At 32.8% G+C, this 18378-nt stretch overlaps 1 protein-coding gene across 2 annotated transcripts; it reads right to left on the minus strand.

Moving 5' to 3' along the window:
- Positions 1 to 721: 721 nt before the first annotated feature.
- Positions 722 to 11769, minus strand: LOC107477186 (uncharacterized). 2 transcript variants are annotated; one of them, XM_016097162.3, is made up of 25 exons: positions 10873 to 11769; positions 9125 to 9738; positions 8903 to 9027; positions 8698 to 8792; positions 8334 to 8600; positions 7818 to 7905; positions 7390 to 7441; positions 6206 to 6271; positions 5252 to 5406; positions 4802 to 4872; positions 4513 to 4707; positions 4357 to 4395; positions 4023 to 4130; positions 3600 to 3689; positions 3393 to 3468; positions 3064 to 3160; positions 2912 to 2981; positions 2642 to 2818; positions 2442 to 2564; positions 2244 to 2327; positions 1938 to 2122; positions 1518 to 1656; positions 1339 to 1404; positions 1178 to 1249; positions 722 to 1050 (listed from the first exon to the last, which is right to left on the minus strand). In XM_016097162.3, exons 2-25 carry the CDS (start codon positions 9703 to 9705, stop codon positions 943 to 945), a joined length of 3129 nt encoding a protein of 1042 aa, XP_015952648.1. In that variant the 5' UTR covers positions 9706 to 9738; positions 10873 to 11769; the 3' UTR covers positions 722 to 942. The 2 variants fall into 2 exon arrangements, with proteins under 2 accessions (XP_015952648.1, XP_015952650.1); XM_016097164.3 differs by lacking the exon at positions 6206 to 6271 and having other exon boundaries at positions 10873 to 11767.
- Positions 11770 to 18378: the final 6609 nt, after the last annotated feature.

Raw genomic sequence — 18378 nt, forward strand, 5'->3', positions numbered from 1 at the left:
CTTCTTCTGTAACGAACATGTTAGGCCCAACTTCTTCTTCTTCTGTAACGCGCGTGTTAGGCCCAACTTGCAAGACTTGTAAACAAAAATGACTTGTATGTATAGCACTCCTCATTATATAAATGAATTAATCAAAAAATTAGTATAGTTGATAAATATTTAGTCTTAAAATAGTTGACTTAAATTGTAAAATCACTTTAATGATTTCTTAATATTTTCTATCAATTTTAAATTTTCATAGTAGTTAAAAATATTTAAGTGAATATTAGAATTCTAAATTAAATAGCTTAACATGTATAGTTAAGACTTAAGAATCAATATCAAATCTGTTTAGAAACTATTCACTTAATCCATTGGTTTCGATTTTTCTAAATTATTGGCATTAAAATCAACATTTGAACGATTATAATTAATATGCATTCATCTTAGACAATGCATAGTATTTAGATTTGATACTTATCATATCCGTGTAATATTTTGGCAGAAGAAAACACATTGTATTTGCTTTGTAACAAGCCTCTGCAACTAAATTCTTGGTTGAAATAATACCCCCAGTTAGAAATCATAATTATTTCCATTACAACACTTAAAATGACACTGAATTATTAAACACGGCCAATGAAAATAACAAAAAATTAATTGGGAAAATCTCCCCTATCATACATATGATTTGAATATCTCCTAAGACCAGATTAGAAACTACCTAAATTTCAATAGACGGAATCATATTGTATCAGTAATTTGTGCAGGTGGAAAACTCTTCTTGTATCAAAAATTATACGAAATGAGGGTACTGAATTATTTGGAATGCAGAGGCCGTTGAATAAGTTATAACGTACAATGTATGCTGCATTCAGTACTCCTTTTTTGCCACCTTTGGTATATTCTCAGGTTGCTATGGAACATGAGCCTCATGAATTAGTCATAGAAACCATGCTCTTTTCAAAATCCGAATGATGCTTTGGTCCTACTACCACCTTCACCATACATTTCATTCCACTTCCTCAGCTCATTCATACTTGTTGCATCGTATGCCACCGATGGACCCACCTATACACACATTTAACATCGCATGTAAACAATAACAGCATCAAAGTCTTATTCCACTAGATGGTAGGCTACATGGATTAAATTGCTGTGCTAAAAATAAATAATTAACAACTGAATTATCAAATACCTTGGATTTTGACTGAATAAAATCATCCAAATTAAGAGGCCTTAATACTGTAGTTGTACTATTAGTCCCTCCCTGTACAATGCAACACATAACACCGTGTGAACTATCTGTTAGAACCTATTCTGAAAATCAAATGTGTTCTGAAAAACACTTGATAATACCTGTGCAATGTTTTCTTCCTCTATGAGCTCTTGAACAGGTCTGTATGCCGCAGCAACACAAAGGTTCTGCCAAACATAAGGAAGAAGCATCATATATACATGACATGTCAAGTTTACCCATGAAATGTTTCATTTTAATTTCTCATTAAAGAAAATCAACAGAACTTAACAAAATTTACCTTCAAATCACTGCCAGAGTATCCTTCAGTCAAGTTAGCAAGTTTGTCATACTCAAAATTAGGATCCAAATTCTCTTGTGCAAGAAATATTCTCAAAATCTTCATTCGATTTTCGGCATCAGGTAAATCAACATATATCCTAAGCAAATGCAATGCAAACACAGCTTAATTAGCCAAATTGTTTTATTTTCAGGACCTTATCACAAACCACCTTCGTATTTTTAAAATAAAGTTCTACATGGACAAGAAATTGAAGAAAGTGTTATGTGAATATATAAGATTTCCCTTTAAGAAAAACAAAAAAGGACACCTCAGCCCCAGCCTCCCAATTTTTATTTCAGCCCATCATTCAGCCAATAAAATTCAAGACAATCATAATTCAACCCATGCTTATAACTTTCTTAAGGCCTTAGTGATTACCTTCTTGGTAAGCGACGAATGACAGCATCGTCAAGGTCAAATGGCCGGTTTGTTGCACCAAGAATGAGGATTCTTTGATTTTCTTTTGATCTCAATCCATCCCAAGCTGCCATGAACTCATTCCTCATCCTCCTAGTGGCTTCATGCTCAAAAGCACCACCACGAGCACCAAGCAAACTGTCAACCTAAAAATCAAATTGCATAGTATTAAGATATTTATAGCTAAATCCTTGATGATTTCTATGACCATTTTTTAATACTGGCATAACACGCAAGAACAAGATTTTATTAATGACGAAGACTCACTTCATCAACAAATATAATGACAGGAGAAAGCTTGCTAGCAAAGGAGAAAAGAGCTTTTGTTAGTTTTTCTGCATCTCCAAACCACTGTATCAAGAAAAAATGTGAGATCTTAGAAAACCGAGAAGAAATAGAAAAAAAATTATTGAAGTTTTAGTTGTAAAAGGTTTATCAAATTAAGAAGACTAGCATCAAAATCACCTTTGAAGTAAGAGTTGAACCAGTTATGCTAATAAAATTTGCACCAGCTTCAGTTGCAAGTGCTTTGGCCAGAAGTGTTTTTCCAGTTCCAGGAGGACCAAAAAGTAATATTCCTTTGCAAGGCTGAGAAGGTTTCCTCCAATTAAAAACAATAAAATTTTAAGGACAAAGTCACAATACGAAAACCGACAATCATTTACCCGCAACAAGTTACCACGAGAGAAGAGTTCTGGTCTTCTCATCGGAAGAATAACAAGTTCATTAAGTGCCTTCTTCACGTTTTCAAGAGCACCTATATCATCAAACTTCACCCCAATTTCACCAGGGGGTACCACAGCTGAAATGAAATTGCTCTCAAACTCATCCTTCGCAAGGTTCTGTAATTTGCAAGATAGATAAAAAATAAAAAACTTAAAACTTTTGAATTTAAAATTCTTTCTTATATGTACTATGAGTAAAATAAACCACACCTTAAGGTTTTGGGAAGGCTTCTGTGATATATTTTCCTGGCCCTTCAACCTTGAGATTGCAATCTCAAGACTTCACATAAAGGGGAAAAAAATACAAATTAGCTTCAAAATAAACACTAAAACATATAAAATGATAGGATTTGTAGTTAAACCTTTCACGAGGGATGCACAACCGTTCTCCTTTCACAGAAGGGAGCAGACATGATGATAAGTAATGGTTTTTCGACCACCCAATAACTTTTTCAGCTTCTGAGAACAAAGATAATATATGACAAGAAAACCATTACGTAAGTTATTAATCAACATCTTCTCCATTTCAAAAACAAAAAGCAAGCATTATATTCAGCAAGGCTAAAGTCATATCAATCTAAAAGAGAATGGAGAATAAATGCAAATGAACGATTAGGAATAGAGCGCATGCATGTGTATACAAGGGAATAAAAGGAAATGACTTCACTATTCACTAACTGCAGCTTCTTACTTTGCTTTGTCAAAATAACACCATCAGTGTTTACATGCAATAGATCCACACATGACAGCTGATGTTCTTCGAGAACCTACAAGATAAAAGTCCAACTATAAATGCCCGATTGGGGACGGTGAAAAATCTCGAGTAACATACATGGCATGATTTAAGTGTATCATGAATCATCAAGGTAGCAACAAAATTCATAGATCAAAGGTTTACCTTCCTTAATTCATTCAAATTACTTCTTGAAACGACAATTTTCCTGTCTTCTTCAAGTTGTTTCTTAAATGTTACCAGCACATTTTCATCCTGCAGATACACAAATTTGCAAATGTAAGCATAATGAAAATAAAAAGAAAATAATAGATACTTCTGTAATCCTTGCTAAAAACAGTTTACTTGGCATAGAGTCAATCAAGAGCCAACCAAATATAACATCTTTTCATCTTGAATTTCGAGGAAAATTACAAGACTGCCCATGTAATGTGTTGAGAAAAATATATCACTCTAATGCTTGGGTAAAAAAAGAGCCCACAACAGAAATGCTCATCAATATTGATATATAAATTTACTTTTGCATTGAATCATAGGAACTTAAAGTCTTTAAGGAAGATCATAAGCCAGTAAAGAGAAAACAATTACCTTAGGTGGGTGTACGCACAAAACATTAGAAAAAAGCTTGTGAATTTCATCATCTTCTGATCTCTTTGCACCTCTGAATCCCTCAGTCAAACGCTTCAGAGAAAGAGGCTGCAGGTAGATGCAATAATCAGACCATATAAAAGAGCTAAGTGATTACAAGTGCAACTTGGCCACTTGGGTACCATAGATTTGGCCATAAAAATATAAATAAAATATGATAGCTTCTAAAATAGTAGGATATAAATAGCCACACAAAAAAAGCTCTCATGTATCTAACCAAAATGACCATATGATATTTTAAAGAATGTATAAATTTGTAGATAGCAAGCATTACCAGCTTAGCAACTCGTCCAAAGTTTGGAAGTATCATTGTCTGTCAAAAATGCATATCAATAAGAAGAAAGTAAACAATTAAAATGTTACCATTTGCAAAATGAAAATAAATGCATTAGTCATAAAAAATATTCATGATTAAACAATTAAAGCTTACAAATTGTTCTTTCTCCTTTGATCCTGATTGAACTTTGTTTTGCCCACAGATCAACACAACGGGGCCAGATAACCGATCAAACAGCTCTTCAACCTTGTGAAAAAACTCATTACGGTTTGACTTAGGAACTGATTTATGCAACCACTGTGAACCATCTGGAAAGTAGACAATGAGCGGTTGTTTCGAATGCAAAACCTGAAAAAACAGCAGTCAAGCTTAACCATCAATAAAAATAGTGGCTACCTTATTACGGAAGTTCAAAATATTGAAGAATACCAGAACAACATACCTCACATAAAGCCTCCAGTGCTATATAGCAATCTAGTGCTTGAGCATCAAGATCATTCTCAATGTCCTTAACTATTTGCAAATTAAAAAAAAAAAAATCAGTTTGTTTGTAATCGAAAGAATTATAAGCTAAACTCATCTTAAAACTAAAAGGGAACAGAGTGATGCCTTCATAAAAACACATACGCTAGTCTTCTGCAAGGCTAAAAAGAACTATTCCCAAGAGTAGAAAATAGGCCATTTGGGAAAAAATGTCAAACGTCAATTCCTTGTAAGGGAGATTAATTCCATATGTCCATATTTTATATATTGAGTGACAGTAATTCTGACTAATTTAATTCTTTGAAAAAATATAAATAAATAAGAATGTTACCAATATCTCCTACAGACAATTGAATAGTGAACACAAAATATATAGGATAATTCTGAATAAGAAAAATATAGAATATACCATGTAGCCAACGAATCGGTGGTTTTGTATGATGGTCACTACTAAGATTCTCTGCCCCACCCTCATTGCCACGATCTTCATTAATATCCATTATGACAGCAACTTGATCTCCGCTTACTTCATATACCTCTCCTCTCTGACCAGTGGTTAAAGGCCTGCAAAGTATCCTAATTGATTAAAGGTGCAAACTGCATGACCTGAAATCTATATGAGTATTCTGCAACAAATAGTTCTCATTTGCAAGATACAAACATCTATCAAAATAACAAATTACAAGCCAACATACAAAAATAAAGTCATAAACATTAAGCATGTCACAAGATAACACTAAGAATAGTAGAAATCCTCATATTTGTATCAGATACAAAAATCAACGATTGCCTAAAGGACAATACAAAATACATGAATACAAGAAATTTCGGCGTTCCAGCCAAGAAACATACAATACCAAAATTTATGAATAAAAGAATACAAATGTAAAAGGATCAGACAATCAAGAATCGAATAACGGAACAAAAATATGGAAAAGAAGAAATATAAATGTCAAACTAAGAAACCCCTTACAGTTAAAAGGTCATGAAACATAAGTGCACACAGAAGCAGGCAAATTATTCAATCTGAAACCCTTGTCTAACTACCTAACCCTGACCAAGTGCATTACGTACCCACACAACAGTAACAACTAACAACCACAGGCCCTTTCTCCATAACGCCACAAGATTTAGCTTAGGCAGTGTGCTTTCCTGGGTTGAGGCACGGGTAAGGTCAAGCCCCAAATTAAATACAAGCCCATTTTTGTAACAAATTACATAGGCGTGTGTATAATTTTGATTAGCTGAGAAGTTGGCAGAACAATGGACTCTATTTAATGAACAGTTTCAAAAGAAAATGCCAAAAAGGTGTGAGGTGTTTAGCAGTTTGGTTTTGACACATTAGGATGACTTACCGACCCACCTGCCATGTATAACAGTATAAGCACTAGTTGACCCATCAGATGTCAGTATCTTCCCCAATCTGATCCTGTGATAAAATTATATATGCCAATGTCAAGCAAGTGCTAAAAGTCCACCCGGGATGTGTATATAATGGTTTTACAAGGAACTAGAGGCTGCTCTCCTAGAACCAAACCTCAAGTCCAATACTCAAAATATTGGAAAACCTGTTCATTATTTCTCCTTGTACCTTTCCCCCAAGTTATATTACATCTTCCTCAAGGTTCAGAATGAAGGTTCCAATTTGTTTTAGGGGGAAAAATAATGGGAGACAAAAGCCTTCATAATTAAGTACTAAAGTTAATGATATAAAAAAAACTATTCACCGAGTAATATCATGCAAACTCCAAATGTTTGTAGTTTAAAGTACTTGACTTTTACACAATATCCAAAGCACCATATCAAACACCTTTAAGTGGATAATCCTAGAAATTACAGGGGGAAAAAATAAAGAAACACTGTTTGGATAAGAAAGCAGTATTAATTCATCAAATATTAGCAATACAATTCAACCACATACATGGACAACGATAAAGACATCAAATGCAAAGAAAACAAACCACATATTAGATGATAAGGAGAAATAGAAGTGATTGATAATTTTCCTAGGTTATCATCTGCCAAACTTCACTTTGGTCCTCTTAACTATAGGAAAAACTTGTCAGGGATTTGCATCTTACACTTAATACGCAAGGATTTTCATCTAATAAAATATAAGACCTTAAATTTCCAATTCAATATAGATAAGTTTATCCTCTGTCTCCTTCAACAGTATCACACTAGCTCTTTGACAATCACCATTATTGTAACCTCACATGTTGCATGACAATAGCCATAAGCATAGGAAGCACTATGACACACACCTTGTGATGATATCACCACAACCATTGTTACTATTTCTGCAATACATTCACTGAAAAAATTGTATCCAATTGGCTGATGAAATAAACCATATTTGCCTAGCCCCACCTTACTACAAATAGGCACATTCAAGTGCAACTGAGGCAAATCAAAAGATATATATAGGTCATGCTTTCTTCAATAAATAGAGAACATTCAACACATAAATACAATATTGGGGGAAACAACAGTTCAAGAAGTAAGCATCTTCCAGATTAGAAGGGGAATAAGGAATTATTTCATTACCTATCATCAATTGTAGCTCGAGTAGATGGTCCAATGTACTTCACTCGGTCACCTGAAACGTAACAAACCAGTAATTTAGAAATTACATGAATGCTAATACATACATGTGAAAGTGGACAGCCGTGAAGGTCAATCATTAACATTGCAACAACTACGTATATTCATCCATTAATTAAATGCAACAAACTGAAATAGAATTTAGGGGGATAATATCATATCAAGTCAGTAAGATCATCGAACTTCTCTACCGGCTTCCTATATTGCACCAGATCCTAGAGGGTGACAGAGGGGAAGCGGGAGGTCACATTCAGCAAGTTCATATGTATGTTAAAAGTTTCAGTTGCTGAATATCTTGAATAGACATGGTTGAAAATCACATTTGGCAAGTTCATAGGTATGATATAAGTTCCAGCTTATGTGTATGATACCTTTTCTTATCTGGCACCCAGATTTATCAGAAGAATTGGCTTCATTAGACCTAGATGACTCAGAACTCTCAGATTCTCCAGATGATATCTGCCAGCAGATTTGGGGACAGGAGGTGAGAAATTAAACAGTCTGTTGTAACTAAATAAGCCAATAATTCTGAAATATTATCGAAACATTTACTTTCATTTAGACCATATTATCCTCACGGAATTGACAATAAAATAAATTGCCAGCACAAATATCACCATCAATTCATTTTAATGCCCCATGGATTTCCTATAATTTGTTACAAAAATTAAAACATCCTTTGCTCTTTTCATAAAGAACAACAATAAGTAAAAAGTCTATTCATGCGGATTGAGTAAAATTGAACCAACAGTGTGTTTTAAGTAACTTGAAAATAGATACATATTAACTCTAGCATCAATATCGCATTTTAAACATTCATTTTGTTAGATTTTGCTCTAGGCAAAGGATACCGCCCCTTAATTATAAACACTTCACTTTATATACACCTTTTCAAATTCTTCAATGTTGTAAGGAACAAGTTTCTGAACAGCTGCTTTAACCTTCTTAAGAGCAGCCTCAGCCGATGCAATTGCATCATCATTATCATTTTCATTTTCACTTGCATCCGACTTCACTTCATTACTGCTAGTCCACTCTTCTTCATTGCCAGCATCATTATCATCCTCATTCTCTGACTCCAAAGAGCCCTCTGCCCCGGAGTCTGCATTATCATCTTCAGACTCATAGTCTGATGATAATTCATCATCAATGTCCTGCAAAATAATTCAAAGTAGATAACTTGTTTGCTTTCAAACACTGACACTAAGAAATTTCTAGAAGTTATCAGTTCTAGCTTATTGAAGAGCTTACATAAGGAGCAAGGATGCTACTATCAAGAACTAATAATGGAACTTGTAAATCATGTGCAAGAGCTTTAACTAGCCTCTCACGATAGAGTTCAGTGCCTGAAAATAACAACATAAATATTCACGACTCTAAAGACAAGAACTAGAAAAGGCTTCCCTTGCATAAATATTACAAAAATCACATTCAAAATGGAATAAAAATGGCACACCAGGAACACTCTGAAGCAATATCCTCCCACTTGAAGATGTGAGACGAACACCAAAAGATGAAGCGAATGAATTATGTCTCAAATGTGAAGCAGTACATTCCACCAGTAGATTCTTGGTGTGCTCACTATGGATGGAAAAGTGCAACTTAAATCCACAATTAACTTAAAGATAACAAAAATTAATAATAAGGAAAAAGACCAAAGAGAAGTAAACATAATTACTTGACATGATAAGGAAATGAGTCCCATGAAATGTTTATTTTCTCCCAAGGAACAATTCTTCTTAGAAACTCATTTCTGAACTTATCCCTTCTTGTCAAAAATGGTGATTCTTTCTTCTTACTTTCTATTCCAAGTTTCTCATTATGAAGCCATTCCGCTTGATCCTGCTCGCCAAGTCGTGCATGCTCATTGCAATACTTGACATCTTTGTCAAACTTCTCTTTCTGATTTTTCCCTTTATCAATGTTAGCTCCATCTTTAACGTGCACATGTTTATCCTCACTTGCATTTCTTCCATCACTTTCAGAACTATATGCACGTAACTGAGTACTTATACATAAACTAGTCCTTTTGTCCAGACCAATACAATTATTTCTATATGAAGCAGAGCTATATGAATCTGAACCTAAAAGATGTCTTCTCAAGAAACTACCATGAGAAGCATATGCTCTCACAGTGGTCTTGGAGGAAAAAGATTGCAAGTTTGCATGATCTGAGAATCTTGGACTAAAAGAGTATTTTGATGGCTGCAATACGAAAGCCCATCTCCGGTCCCTACACTGTATTCTCCTCAAGTACATTGAGATTATTGTCTTCCCCCAACTCCTACTATCCTGCAGCACAGTTACCTTCAGTTAGATAATGCATTGTTATCAGACCAAATGTTCATTATCTAGAAGTTGAGATGATGAAACTGCAATTAAACGTGGGTATGAAATCCACACATCAAACGGATTTCTGTGAAGCTAAAAATTTTCAACAGTTGAGCTTCAGCATAAATAATGGCACCAAAGTGACTAATATTCAGTTAAGTTTTGTGTTTAATAATTACTCTATTACTAATGTTATTGTAAAATGTTTTGGCTCACATTGAAAGGTAATCATCTTCTCAAAAGACTGTGGCTCACATTGAAGTCAAGATATTGTCATACTAATAAGGTAATACAAAAAATAAGAAAATACTCGGGTAAATGTTGTTCAGGAAAATTTCTTAGCTAGGCACAGTTTAACTCATCGTTGTTTTAGTTTTTAGCGCTCACATCATTGTTTAACATGTGAAATTTATCTTTAATGATAAATTCACGTCTATTATGGTTCCCGCCAAGGTAATACAATTCATGATTCGTATTCCTAAATAATTGAGAATACCTTCAGTTAGACAGTTGTTATATTTAGATGCTTGTTATCTCTAAAATGATAGTTTAATCAGAAACGAAACATTGCTATTCAATGCAAGGCCAAATACCAAATTTCGAATCAACAAACCAAAATCAAACTCTAGGTAATCAGGCATTTCCATTATGGAGTGTATATACATGCTGAATGAACAGGAAGCAAACTTATACGCAGAAATATTCAAAATCAAAATCAAAATAAGCGCCCTAGAAGCAAACAATCAAGACAAAAGAAGGATTGGAGTGAGGAACAGGAATTGACATGACAAAGTGCACCAAAAGCTATGTAGATTTGATTTTCCATAAGATCCAATTACATTCTTGCAATTATATCAGCACATGCGTATAGAAAGCAAATCAGGCAAGTGTTTCAACTTTCAATTAACAAATCAAAAAATCAAACCATAACATATGATAAGATCCTCTACTTCAGCAAACAAAAACGCTCAAAAGGAATAAACAAGTAAAGGATTCAAAGTTTCCTACCTTTACGGTTCTATTTAACTCAAACAGTGGCGGAATTAAAAGCTCTATGATAGCATTAATTCATTAGGGAAGGATAAAGAAGCATACCTTCTTCTTTATTGTGTATTAATTTCGTGGTAAGCGAGCTCAGAGTTTGGCCATACGAGAGAGAGAGAGAGAGAGAGAGAGAGAGAGAGAGCGAAGAAAGTGAGAGACGAGCGTTCTGGAGAGGAGATAGCGCCTCTGCGATGTTGTGTTATGATGATATTTAGTGCACACAAGAAAAGAAAAGAAAAGAAAACAAAAAATTCCCAATTAGGCAATTAAACATCATCGGCTCATCGCAGTGTTTAAAGCCTAAGTGCCTAACTGCAAGTGTTGCCTCCATCCGTGTGCCGTAGGTTTTTTTTTTGTGTACTAGGTTTCTTTTATTTTAGTATGTCCTCAGTTAGTCTAGGCCCATCTCAGGCCCAAATTAAACCCATTCTAAATCCTAATCCATACATGCAGCCCAAAAGGTCTTTGGTCCAATTCTCTCTTATTATTATCTTTTTTTTTCTCTTGAACTAAAAAAATAATGAAGGGGTGTGACGGTGATGGCCTTGCCGGCGTTGATTCGCCGGGGAGGAAGGAACGAGAGTCGTCATCGGATCAAGCAGCATGGGCAGCAACAAGGGACATCAAGATTCTATTCTTCTCCGGAATCGCAACAGGGGCTACGCCTTAAAGTTCGACCGTCGCCCTCAGACTTTGAAGCAGGATTAGAACCACATGGATCTTTATAGGAGAGGTTGCCCACCTTGCTCAGCAGTTGGGAAGGCTTGAGAATCGGCGCCGTCGGTCTGAGTATCACAGCAACCGCTGTTGGCGACGCGGTGGCGACTTATACCTAGGTCTGGAAAGCTGGCGAAGCGCTATGAAGAGGGGTAGACAAGTTAGGGATCTGGTGTGGGGGTAGCCGGGTAGCTGAGTTGGATCCAGGTCTTTGGGTGGGTCGGGTTTCTGGTGCGCGTTCAGTCTTTGTTGCCCGAGAGAGCGCTGACCGAAAATAAATAAATATATATATATATAATGTGCCGAGACCAACGAGGACATGACGTTTATATCTCAAATGGGATATTCTCGAGTAAAAAAAAAAAGCATATTCTCCTCGTACTCATTTAAAAAGTCGCGAATTCGAATTTCTCTATCTTTAATACACAATTATATTAATTGTCAATGATTAATGTTCCATGAATTACCTGAAGAGTTTGGACTCTTTTTGAAATTGTCTCTGACGTCTTCTTCGGTGAGATGAAGTTGTCTGAATTTCTTGTAACTAAAGATGGAGATGACGGACGGTACTTAAAAGGAACTTAGATACTTAAGTTAGTAAGGATTTTAGGATGCTTTAAGTCAGTAAAAATTTTAGATAAATTTTTAATAATTTTAAAATTCAAAAAATACCTGTCAAGATATTTATAAATGTAAAAGTAAAGTTAATAACTACTTTTTAAATAGAAAGATTATTAAGATTTTTTTAAATAAATAAAAAAAATTGTAAAGATAATTACTTATCTAAATAAATAAAGATAGGCCCATATTGTCTTGGAGTGTAGGCCTACGTATGAATATCTGAAAAATACTGATTGGTTCCATTTATTTTTAGTTAGGATATAAACAATTAATATTTTCAATCATTCTAGTTATATTAATGGTTAATTATCTTAATTATTAATTATTATAATATAATTTTTAGTCAAACATAATTAGCCATAAATATGATATTAACATTAATAGCTTAGTGTATATTTTATTAGTATGAAATTGATATTAAAATTAATAATTAATTACTATAATCAATTTAATGCAACTCAAATGTATATATAATTATATAGTGTTTTTTTTGTGATTCATGAATCTAGATTTAAGAATCAAAATATTTTATTTAATTTTTAATTTATTATTTTTTTTACTACTTCATAGAATAAAAATATATTTTTTATTTTTCATCAAAATTGATCTTTTAAGGTATGCATTATAATTTTTTATGATATTTTATAATATTGTCATTCTATTGTTCTTTTGATAATTTGATTATTATTCTTATTTAAACTTATTATATACATCTAATGTTATAGCACGATTATTCAAAGCCGCAATCATTTAGAATGCACTACATCTATTAAATACCACCTCGAGTTGTATTCATTGATTCATGTTCTAATTATATAGATGTAAGAGAATGAATGGACAGTGAACTTTATTTTACTAAAGGACAGTTGAATATACTCATATATTATTACCAACCTAATGGAAAATGAATAAAGTTACTTTTTTAGGAGGATCTCAATTTTTGACTAAGAAATTGCTTCTAATCACTCCTTCTATACTTTCTAACTCTACCAGAAAAATCTTTAAAATGAAGCATATGATGAGATTGAATTTTCTCAATATAAATTCAGTTTTTAAAAAATTGTGTTAGACTTGGAGATATCATTTTAAAAACTGATAGTGTGTTTAAACTTCTTTTAAATTTTTCATAACAAAAAATAATTTTATAATATATTGTGATTTTTTTTTTCCGAAACTACCAGTCTTATGGTACGTCAATATAATACATTGATGAAAATAAAAGACAATTTAATTTCTTGTGATGGTTATTCTATACCTTATTTTAGTTATGACTAAAAGCTGTCTATTTTATCTTTAAAAAATAATTAAAAAATAATGTTTTTTATTTAATATTAGTTAGAATTTAGTTAACATATGTTTTTTTTTTGTCTTAATAACATATGATAAATTTATTATTAGTAAAATATTTTAAGTTTTAAATAAATACATTAAAAATATATTTTTTTATATTTTTAATGAAAAAGAATAAAAAATGAGAAAAATTAAAAAGAGAAAATATTAAAATATATATATATATATAATGACATATATAATTGTTAGACAAAAAATTATTATCATTTAAAAAAAGTTGTTTTAACTAAATAAATATAAGATAATATTATTAATAATGTATGAAGTCAGATTCAATACCAACATTTTTATTAAAATTTGACTAACACTTAATTATATAAAAAAAAGAGTGATTCTACACCATTAGATATAATCTCATACCATTAAAAATATTGATGATGGCTAATTAATAACTACAAATCCCAAAATCTGCTGCCTCTTAACACTTCTCTTTAGTATATTAGCGGGGAAGCTTCTAATTCACTAGCAAAGGAGCAATTTTTATTAAAATTAAATTAAGCAATTATGAGACGTGCTATGGGCGGAAAAAGTTATCAACATAGTGCGTCAAAAGTAGGATGCAAAACGGTCGTCAAGAAAACAAGTGTGGACGATTATTCAAATTTGAAAACTGACAAAGATCATTATAGGAGTAACTGTCGGTTGATATTAGATTAGTCTATGAATAGAATTTTTGACAAGCATTATAATCAGTTCCGTTCTTCTTGAAAAATACTTAAAACTCAAAAATGTTCTCAGCATCCCTGACAACATAGAATAAAACTGAAAATCTTAAGTAAATCCTTTGAAGTCTAGACTCAAACTTGTATTTTATTTTCTATTTAATCAAAGTTCTTTACTTTTTATTTGTTCTTTTTTATTTTTTTATTTCTTTCTCTTTTAATTTTTGCATTTTACTTTACCTTCGATACCTTGCATATTTTTTTTATCTTTAGTTTTATTTTCGAAACTACAATTGAGAGTTGAGACACCTACAAGAGGAGTCGTTTCCGCTCCTTGAATTAAGATTGTGAAACAAAGTTCGAAAGTTGTTAAATAATTTGTTGTTAACAATGAAACAAAAAATTAAGTAAAACAAATTGGGACGCCCGGTGGAACCTTGTCAATAGATTGTAGTTTGTCAAAAAAAAAAGAAAAAATCAGGAGTTTTGAATTTGTACGTGGTTACGTAATGGTAAGATTGTGTTTCCAGAGATTAAGAAATCAGTGTTAGTTAACATGTCAAATACATTTATAACATCTTCTTTTACTTCTAGTGATGAGACTAGAGGAAATGAGTCTGGAAATTCTCCTGTTATTTCAAACGCAGAACCTACATTGTCGTCAGTGAGGCATGATGGCGTTGGCCATGCCCATCCAAGATTAAATGCAACTCACATAAATACCGTGAGGTGACCACCATATGGTTTGCCACCGGGGTACCCATGGTGACACAAGAATTGCCTGTGACTCTCTAGTCTCTATTCAACTTTTCAAAATCTTCTTTATCAAAATTCATATGACATGTTAATTGTACTTATTTTTTGGGTGTCAGGTTCACATATATCACAACAAAACTCGCCACATGCTATTAATACAAGAAATAACAGCGCATCTAATTCTACTACACCCACTTCTATTAGGGTAGAAAATTTAGGCATGTGTTTCCTGATATGTCATGAGCAATGTCTGTTAATCAACCTAGTCAAACTGACGGATCTTTAGCAAACATGAGGCAACAAATGGGTGAAAGCTACCATGATCTAGTAAATATGTTAACTCATCAAATACTAACTGTTTTGAGTCTTTTATTAGAAAACACAAATACTAGAATCGAACAATTAAATAGACAAGTTAATAGAATTGCTACTGTGATAAATTTAAAAGAAAATGACAATTATATCAACCAAAATGATGGAGCAATTTCTAATTATGATGTTCATATGTCTAGACATAGTCAAAATGCTGATAGTATGTTGGAATGACTTAGGCAAAATAATATCGAGAGGCAAGATATCAATTAAGTGATTGAACAAATTTTGAAAAGATTGGAACTTAATAATGTTGGATTTGCAAATCAACCTCAATTTATGTTTTCTTTTACTGAATTTATCTAACAAACTGAATTGCCCGAAGGATGGAAGTTTTCTAAGTCATTAACTACATTCTTTGGGAAAGATAAAGAATCGTCAGTAGAGCATATTGTCCGTTATACTGTCGAAATCAATGAAGTGGCATCAACTGAGTAATTGAAGATGAAATTCTTTTCCTCCTTATTGACAAGAAATGCCTTTACATGATTTTCTAATCTAAAGTCAAATTCAATTCACTCTTGGATGCAATTAAAAAAAATTCATAAATAATTTTTTTGTTGTGAATTAAGAATTAGTTTAAGTGATTTATTCTCCATCAAACGTAATGTAAGAGAATCAATTGGTAAGTATTTAGTTAGATTAAAAAACATGAGAAATTGATACTTTACTCCAGTTTCAGACTCTAAAGTTGTCAAAATGGCTATAAATGGATTAGAATTTAGAATTAGGAAGAAGTTTGTAACCCAACACTATCATGACATGACTCGTTACTGAAAATATTGGACAAATTGAATAGTTAAAAGCTAAGAAAGAAACAAAATATAAAGAGATGATAAAAGAAAGATTGAATATTCATCAAACATCCTATTAAATAAGTCATATAGAGAATGATAAAAAAAATTTTCTAAAGTACAAGATAAATGACTTTTCTGTAAATAAGGAATAATTTTGATGAAAAAAATGACAAGAATGTTCTCATCTTCTTTTCTCTTTTCTCTCTTCTTTCTCTATTTCTTTATCTCTTTTTTCTTTTTTATTCATCCTAATCTTCTTTATCTTTTCTTTCTCATTTTTCTTATCTTTTAAATTCCTATGTCTTTCTTGTCTTTTGGTTCTAAGCATTTTATTTACCTTGTTATGATTTTATTTTTCAAAAAAAAAATCAAGTTTAAAAGCATGGAACAAAAACAATCTCTTATTGACATTTGGGTATGTAATTCATAAGTACAAAAACCTACCTGACTTAAAAATTCTATAAAATCTATTGGCGCTTAGAGTCAAAATTATTAAAATGTCAGTGTGAAGATTTTAACAGGATTAAAAATATTATCAAATTTAATTGACATCTAGAGCTTAACGTATTAAAGAAACAACTGCATGAAGTTAGGATTCAGTTATTTCTGAAGTTAGAAAAATTGTGTTAATTAATAATGCCAATTGAAACAATAAAAGGGTATGTGTCAAAAACTCTCATCAACTGAAATATTAAAGGTTAAGACAAAGATCAATTGAGGTACATTCTTCTGCAGATGATAACAAAGTTAAGGAGCTAGAGGAAAGATTGGTTGGGTTAGAAATTCATTTGAAGAAAGCTAGATTGAATTTTAGTCAAATTAGATGCAGTAGTGTTGGATGTGTTATGTTGGCATTTGTTGCTGGAATTGTAGTTGAAAACCTGTTTAGTAGTGTAGTTTAGAGAGATCAATGTTGCTTCTGGAGTACTGTGAAACATGGTGATCTTGGTTGTTAAGTTGTTTAGGCTATGGCATTTGTTGCTATTGATGAATGAATATAAATATAATTAAGCTGCTTTTGTTTTATTATGTTCGTTTATTTAATTTTAAAGACTGCAGTAGTATACATGATTTTGTAATAAAATAAAGCATTATGAATTTGTTGAACAAAGTAAGAAGCAATCTGTTGAAAATTGAACCTTAAGACATGATACCATAATAATAGAATAAGGAAATAATCATAACAGCCCTTAATAACATAGTTATCCAAAAGAGTATTCAACCAACTATATCACTGGTTGCATGTCTTAGCATCTAATTATATAATAACAAAAGTAAGGGCAACACAAGGTCCCTAATCAACATAGTTGTCATAGCAAGTAATCTGATAACCAAAATAGACACAATGTCCACAAGTTATTGTTCAAATTATCTATTGTTTCTAGTTCCAAACTTTTAAAACTAGATCAACTACTCAATTCTTGTTAGGAGGCCTAATCCCTGGAGTGGGGATGAACTTAAAAAGTCTTGATGCAGTTCCTGAAGTTGTTGTAGTCATAGTCTCAACTGATATTCCTGTTGATACACCTTGGTTCGTTGGAGCAGTGGGTCTCACAATTGGTTGCTTCTCCCTAAAGCATGGTGCAGAGTTGGTGTTGAATTTTGTTGCAGGCTGTCCATAGAGAAGATCATAACAAAGGTCATAATTAAATTAAATAGAGATCTGTTACTTATAAACCTTAAACTAATTAAACAATACACAATGTAACTAATATTTTATTTGAATAATCTGTTGCTTACCTTGAAGACTTGCACAAGAAAGTTCTGTCAACATCGTCAGGGAGTCCGTTAGTGGTGCTGTCTGAAGCTTCACTTGGAGCGTTGTCAGCAACACTGTTAGCGTCTTACTCAACTCCACAGCCAGGTAGACATTGTTGTTTTGTCGTCTTCAGAGAGTCTTCAGAGAGAACATGAAAAGATTTTGGGTATTCTGTAATTAGGAGAAAGGGAAGAAGGGTTAAATGGAAACCCAAGGCATGTACTATACACACCATTTCAATTCCCCACCTAAAACGACAACGTTTTTGTTTGGGAGGCAAGGACAGATCGACCCCTGTCCATTTTTAAATTGACAGCTTGGCACTTCAAGGACACCTGGCAGCGAGCTCATCACCGCTAAGTGACACGTATGCTTATTCCGGTTGTTTTCAACGCCGGAAGGCATAGAGGGACCGCCATGTCTCACGGAATGCAAAGACATGGGCTGGGACGTACCCTTTTTTTTACAGGGATCGTTTTGTCCTTATGAAAAATAGACAGGGACCGGGTTGAGTGTTTACTCC

The sequence above is a fragment of the Arachis duranensis genome, chromosome 3 (genome assembly GCF_000817695.3).
Source record: "Arachis duranensis cultivar V14167 chromosome 3, aradu.V14167.gnm2.J7QH, whole genome shotgun sequence".
In the NCBI taxonomy this organism is placed as follows: Eukaryota; Viridiplantae; Streptophyta; class Magnoliopsida; order Fabales; family Fabaceae; genus Arachis; species Arachis duranensis.

Bases quoted from the DNA above. Each gene is read 5' to 3' on its own strand.
- LOC107477186 (XM_016097162.3), bottom strand. From the start codon at position 9,705: ATGTACTTGAGGAGAATACAGTGTAGGGACCGGAGATGGGCTTTCGTA. The intron at 5,407-6,205 runs GTGGGTCGGTAA...GATACTTTGCAG, and splicing joins TATACTGTTATACATGGCAG to GCCTTTAACCACTGGTCAGA. The intron at 3,161-3,392 runs GTAAGAAGCTGC...CTTTGTTCTCAG, and splicing joins TGTTATTTTGACAAAGCAAA to AAGCTGAAAAAGTTATTGGG.